General features: G+C 31.4%; 1 protein-coding gene across 1 annotated transcript; it reads left to right on the top strand.

Annotated features, from left to right (window-relative positions):
- Positions 1 to 308: 308 nt before the first annotated feature.
- LOC112703173 (transcription initiation factor TFIID subunit 11) lies at positions 309 to 3,876 on the top strand. The gene is made up of 5 exons (XM_025754509.3): positions 309 to 817; positions 1,973 to 2,366; positions 2,458 to 2,545; positions 2,900 to 2,999; positions 3,160 to 3,876. Exons 2-5 carry the CDS (start codon positions 1,978 to 1,980, stop codon positions 3,285 to 3,287), a joined length of 705 nt encoding a protein of 234 aa, XP_025610294.1. The 5' UTR covers positions 309 to 817; positions 1,973 to 1,977; the 3' UTR covers positions 3,288 to 3,876.
- The last annotated feature ends 2,655 nt before the right edge of the window (positions 3,877 to 6,531 follow it).

The raw sequence follows: 6,531 nt of genomic DNA on the forward strand, positions 1-6,531 counted from the left end.
AAATTTCACAATTTTAAATGATTTATTTGATGCTTATTGTTAACTATTATATATATGATAATAGTAAGACATTAAAATATACTTTTAGTATTTTCAAGTCTTACATTATGTAATTGACAATAATAAATATATTTATGAATTATAGACAAAGAATAAGAATTTGAGTATAATAAATAATTAAAAAAATATATTTATAAAAATAAAAAATAATCTAAAAATATATTTTTTTTACAAAAAAAATTTATTTTTTTTAAATATTATAAAATTAATCCTTTTAAACAATTTTAATATTAAAAGTCTTTTTTAATAATTAAACCGGTGCTTTGTAATAATTTTCCCCAAAAAAAAGGTCAAACGGGGTTCTGGAACCCTTTTCTCCGCTGATCCACTCTCCAGTTCTTCTCCCATCTCCGTCTTTCTCCCCAAACCAAAACGGAAACCCTAGCCTCACCGCCGACCGCCGCAAGCCGCAAGGAGTGAGTCACCGCCGCCGTCCGTCGCAGTCAGGGGAAGCACAGAAGCCTCTCCTCCCAACCCTAGATCCCCTTCACCAGTTCTCCCAGCCCTAGCCTCACTGCCATATCACCTCCGCCGTCTCAACTACTCGAAGCTGCCGTCCCTACTGCATCTCGTCTCGCCTGGTTCCTCCGTCGCGCAGCCGCTGTTCCGCTGCGCCGGCTCTGCTCCTCTGCTCCAGTTCCGCCGCGCACCACTCTCCTGGGCTCCAGTTCCGCGGTGGTCCAGGCCACCTCTTCTCTCGTTCTGCCGCGTCCAGCCTTCCGTCGTGCTCCCTCACCTCTGTGCCCTAGAAGAGAAGGTATTTCTTTTACTGTAATTGTTGTTTTAATTTTTCTTCTTCAATTATTGTTGTTATCACCGTGGTTTAGGATTGTTGGTGATATTCTTGATTCTGTTATGCTGTTGTTGGTCGGTTGTCTTTAATTTTTTTACAGTGATTTTCTGTTCTTGAACTTGTTCTGGAGATTATTCGGCTTGATAATTTGTCAATTTGTTGAATGGGAAACTAATTATTGATTTAGTTATGCTGCTCACTGCTGATTTTGTGTGTTTGCTAATTTTGAATTTCTTGAATGGAAAATTTGTTAATTTTGTTGTGTTTGCTATTTACTTCTGCTTTATGTAACTTCATATCTTGCAACATTAATCTTCGAATGATTCTAGCCCCATGAATGACTGAATAATATCATGAAATATATCAAACATGATGAGAGAGATTTAAATGATAACAGCAAAATATAATCTGAGTTATGGGTTTATAGTTGAAAAATTTATACCGATGATAAATGTATCTTATATTTGGGTTTGGAGGATACATGCACCATAGACACTGTTACTCTATTACTAAATGATAATAAGCTTGTCATGTATTGTGCAAGGTGGTGCTTTGTGGTTTCAGAATTTAACAAAACTCTCTTCCGGTTATTTAGGCTTCATATTTTCGATTTTGATTGCTGGTACGCACTTCATTAATTTCCAGGAATGAATTCTTGATTCATATCCAATAAATATGTTTACTATTACTATGATTATCTTCTCTTGGATATTTTTTGTTATTTGACTTTTGAATTTCTAATTGGATGAGATTATAACACTATTGTTGATGTAGTATCTTTAATATAGATGACCTTTTAAGGTTCATATTAGACTATAATTATGTTTTAGGGTGTTTATTTATAATTTATTTATTATAAAACGGTTTTCCCATTTGAATTACGGTTGAAACGGTGGGACCAGTGAATCAATAGCTAGAGTGGTTTGATGACTGGTCCGGTTTCCAAACCTTGCTGAGGTGATGCTTATGCACACAGGTTTTTTTCCCAGTTAATTTAGTTAGTTTGCAAAATGAAAGGGAAAATCAGTATTCTTTGACCAGTTATAATTATTTGTATGAACTTGGAATTTGGGAATATTGTTGGCTGATGAAGAAATTTATGTGTTGATTGATATATAGAAAGAATGAAGCAATCAAAGGATCCGTTTGAAGCAGCGTTTGAGGAGCAAGAGGATTCTCCGCCTGAATCCCCAGCTGACACCGCTGTGGACGCACAGCAAAACCCTAATTCTTCAATTATAGCTCATAATTCTCAATCCCAACCTCAAGACCAGCTCCAGCTCCCTCATGACGACAATGCTAAAAAGGGTGCTTCCCAATTCACCCCTCTCAGTGGCAGTGGCCGTACTAATGCTAGTTCCAGTGGTCCTTTCACTGCCACCACTGGAGCTGGTGGTTCTGGCACTGGGATGAAGAGCAAAGAAGAGGAGGAGGAAGAGGAGGAGGAGAACATGGATGTTGAGCTCGGAAAGTTCCCTTCGAGTGGCGATCCTGATAAGATGGCCAAGATGCAGTATGTTATTGGTTATTTTTGTTGATCTTGCTTTTCTTTACCATTTTAATTGCATCCATTTGTTTTGGGGTTAATTATTTTTTGCTTTTAGGGCTATATTGTCACAATTCACTGAGGAACAGATGAGCAGATACGAGTCATTCCGCAGGGCTGGATTTCAGAAATCTAACATGAAAAGAGTATGGTTCCTCAACTACTATGTGCCATCTCCCAAATTGATTTGCTAAAAATATAATGCTTAAACTATTGTGCTATCCAATAATTTAAATTGTTCTAATTGGTTGTATTAGTTTTTTTCCAATACTTATACACTTGAAACCTTATTTGCATTTTCTCCTTGGTTAATCTTCAAGATTGGTTTTTGTTACATATCACCTTGGTTCTGCAATATGATACTTATGGGCTTATGCATTTGTGTAGTAGTTTACAAATTGCTATTTTTGCATTGTAATATGCACTGTAGTTTATATTATAGTAAGATGAGATTTTTTACAAGTTGCCTCTTCTTTCTTCTCTTGATGATATTCAAACAGTTATTAGCAAGCATCACTGGGACACAGAAAATTTCCGTGCCGATGACGATTGTAGTATCCGGGATTGCAAAAATGTTTGTTGGTGAAGTTGTTGAAACAGGTATGGGAAGTTTCCGTTAATAGCTTACAAGCATGAGATGGTTAATTCTAAACTAGACACAATGTTTTTAAGGTCAAAATCTCGCAGTTCTTGGTCCTAAGAAGGCCAATATTCTGATTCCAAAAGTTCCCATTGATAAAAAACTACTACTTTATGGCAGCTAGAATAGTCATGCAAGAGAGGAAGGAATCTGGACCAATTCGTCCATGTCACTTGAGAGAAGCATATAGACGATTAAAGCTTGAAGGAAAAGTATTTAAAAGACCAATGTCGAGGCTCTTCCGGTAAATGTATGAATTGTGAATGTAGTGGATGATGTCACTGGTTTGCAGCAGTGTCTTGTAGGAAGATTTGGTACTCACTACTTACTACCTTCGAGGCCCCATATTCTTGCATCCTGTTATCTGTTACTGTTTGTAGGTAAATTTGGAATACTTTCCCATTCCTTTCTCAAATATTAAATTTGTGAACACAGTAATTATAGGCCTCAACATCTGTTCTATTTCTATCTGTGGAAATTGAAATTCATATCTGTGCCGCAATGACAGATGTTGTATATCACTATATTGCATTGCACAAGCTTACTGTGTTAAATAGATAGCTAGCTTGAATAGCTTAGGAGAAGGAGAACTCGAAGAGGATTTGGGCTTGGTTGCAAGAGATCTCAGTTAACTATTAGGGTCAAACTAATGTATAGTCTAGGATTTTGCTCCTCTAAAGTAAAAGTTTGTCCACGCTATTTTAATTCCTATTAATGCGAAAATTGAACAATTAAATTTTGGGTTGTTAGTATACTTATATGTCCCTGGAGTTGAATGATGTAGTGTCTTACTCCTCAAATTTGGGTTGAGTTATCTATGAACAATTTAAAAGAAAATCTAGATGTTGGTATTTTCTGTTTGATTTGTGATTTCTACTCGTTGGGTTGAGATTCTATTGCTTGTTTCATTTGCTGGCTTTGCAATCAATATAACTAACATACATGTCATGCATTTTGGTTGCTTTCTAAGGCATATGTTCCCCTTTCCTCTTTATTGAAGTAAAAGCCTCCTTACTGAAAGAAAAGCCTGGTTGGAGTTTATTGAATTGTAGTAGGCCAGCTTGTTTTAAGATACTAGCATGAAAAATTGGAGACCAAGTAACAACATGCATTAGTCTAATATTACCAATGCTGCTAAACGAGTGCCTTCTGGAACTGAAAGTCTGACCATTGGTTCTAACATACTTATATACTATCCATTTTAGGTTATCTTTGAGATTGATTCTAAACAATTATTTTAGATAAAATGAAGGGAACTTCTAGACATCAAAAGTAAATGGATATTGGTTAACACGAGTAATAAAAAATAGGTTTATTATTCTGCTAGTTGTTATAGTTATACCAAATTTATAATTAGGTTTTTATATTTTTTGTTTCTCTTAACTGAGTTCATACGGTGCTTTTAATTTTGTAAATTTCTTTAAGTGTAAAAAATATTAAAGTTAATTGAATATTTATTTATAAATTAAAGATATCTATAATTAAGAATCTCATTAAATTTTTGACTACATGTTTTTTTTAGAGAAATATTTCATTAATTTTAATATTTTTAACATCACAATAATCTAATTACAAAATTAAAAGCAATTTTGAGATTCAAATAAAAAAAATGTAGGAATCTAATTATAAATTTAGTAAAGTTACAGAGACTAAGAAAGTAATTAAACTTAAAAAATATTTATTGTTTTCTGTTTGAGAAATGAAAGAAGCAGCTATGCTAAGTGCACGCGTTATGTTAACGTAAAACTTTTGAACAGGAAAGACTATATTCCATACATAGAAAGAACGCAGAAATTGTAACGCACGGATATACAGAGACATGCATGTAGCGTAAAAAGATTTAGTTAATTTTGGTTGTTTAAATTTTTAATAAAATTAACTCATCATTTTAATAAATATGCACAACTAAAAAGATTTAGTTAATTTGAGACGGAGGGAAATAGCTCTTTTTTGTTAGTTTTATTTAAAATTCACACAAGTCTATCTCTTATAAGATAATATCACAGCATATATATGTTTAATTAGTATTTTGATTATTTTGACTATTTTTGAAATAGCTGGTAAACTCTTTGAAGATTGACTTATAAATTTGTATAGAAGACTATAAACTCAAATAATTTGTTTTAAATTATAAAAATGTTTAAAAATTAAATAAAACTACAAACACATAATATAAGATAACAGACCTAAAATGCACAATAAACTCCAATTGGACAGGAAAACTAACGGTAGAGAAAAGAAAAAAGTAAATTGGTAAGGCATCTATTTAAATAAAGATGTTAAAAACATCTTATAAAGAATCTTATGTTAAAAATGTGTTTTGTTTGTTTGACTATATTTTTAAAAAAGATAATATTTTTATAGCATATTAAATTAAACGTTATAATTTATTATCTAATAATAAAAAAGACACATTTTTATATGAAAATAATTATAAAATTTTTATAATAGTATCTACCAATTGGTAATTGCCAAACAGCGCAACAGCGTATGTTGTTGTTGGGTTTTTTATTTATTTATTTATTTTTTTATAAAATCAAAAGGTAAATTCCTTCGTTAAAGCTACATATATAATACAACGAGTTGAGAGCAATGAAGAATAATGGATTAATTGAAATGAAGAGGAACCAAGGAAGAAACATCCAGGAAGTTGCTACCATTTATCCATTTATAATCTAAAGTAGTTTCGTAGTCATCATTAGACATTTGATTTCATTCTATATTGCTATTAAATTTTTTTTGAGTGACAATCTTTTCTCTTTGTAATATACAATAAAATTCTTATTATATTTTCACCTTCTCATAATAATTTATCTTTATAAAATATTATAGAATTTTTTTTTAGTTTTATTTTTTCTCTAATAGCTATAATCGATTTATAAATTTTGTTTCATTCTTTCATATCAAGTCTATTACTTTTTATTTTTTTTATTATTTTTCATTATAAAATTAGTATTTAACTTTAATTTTTTATATTCTCTTACTTTTTATTTTTATATAGATTACATTATTATTTTTAATGTTAATGTTAATTAAAATCTAATTTTTTCTCTCTTTTAATATTCATCACTTCTTATATTTACTACATAAAACAATATTTATTTTACACATTTTTTTTTATCTCCTTTCATATAATTTTATACCTCTTTCTCTTTTTTTTTTCATTCTAGCTAATTTTTGCATAATTAAAATTTAGTTGATGACTATAGTTTTTATTTTTGTTTTTTAAATTTGCTAAATGTATCTACTAGATGATTTTATGATTGTATTTGTAACACCCTACCATACAGAGCTTTACACCTAGGATGTAAAATAGAGGTGGCGAGGCGCTACGACATCTAAAATAAAAAAAACTTATATATATAATATAATATAGTTCAAGAAGATTTATTCTAGGAGCCTTCGAAAAAAAGCTTAAAATCAAAAACGGTAAAACGAAAAGCACAACACTCACGACACGTAAATGATAAATGGAAAAGAAAAGAAAAGCTA

The sequence above is a fragment of the Arachis hypogaea genome, chromosome 7, assembly GCF_003086295.3.
Source record: "Arachis hypogaea cultivar Tifrunner chromosome 7, arahy.Tifrunner.gnm2.J5K5, whole genome shotgun sequence".
NCBI lineage: Eukaryota > Viridiplantae > Streptophyta > Magnoliopsida > Fabales > Fabaceae > Arachis > Arachis hypogaea.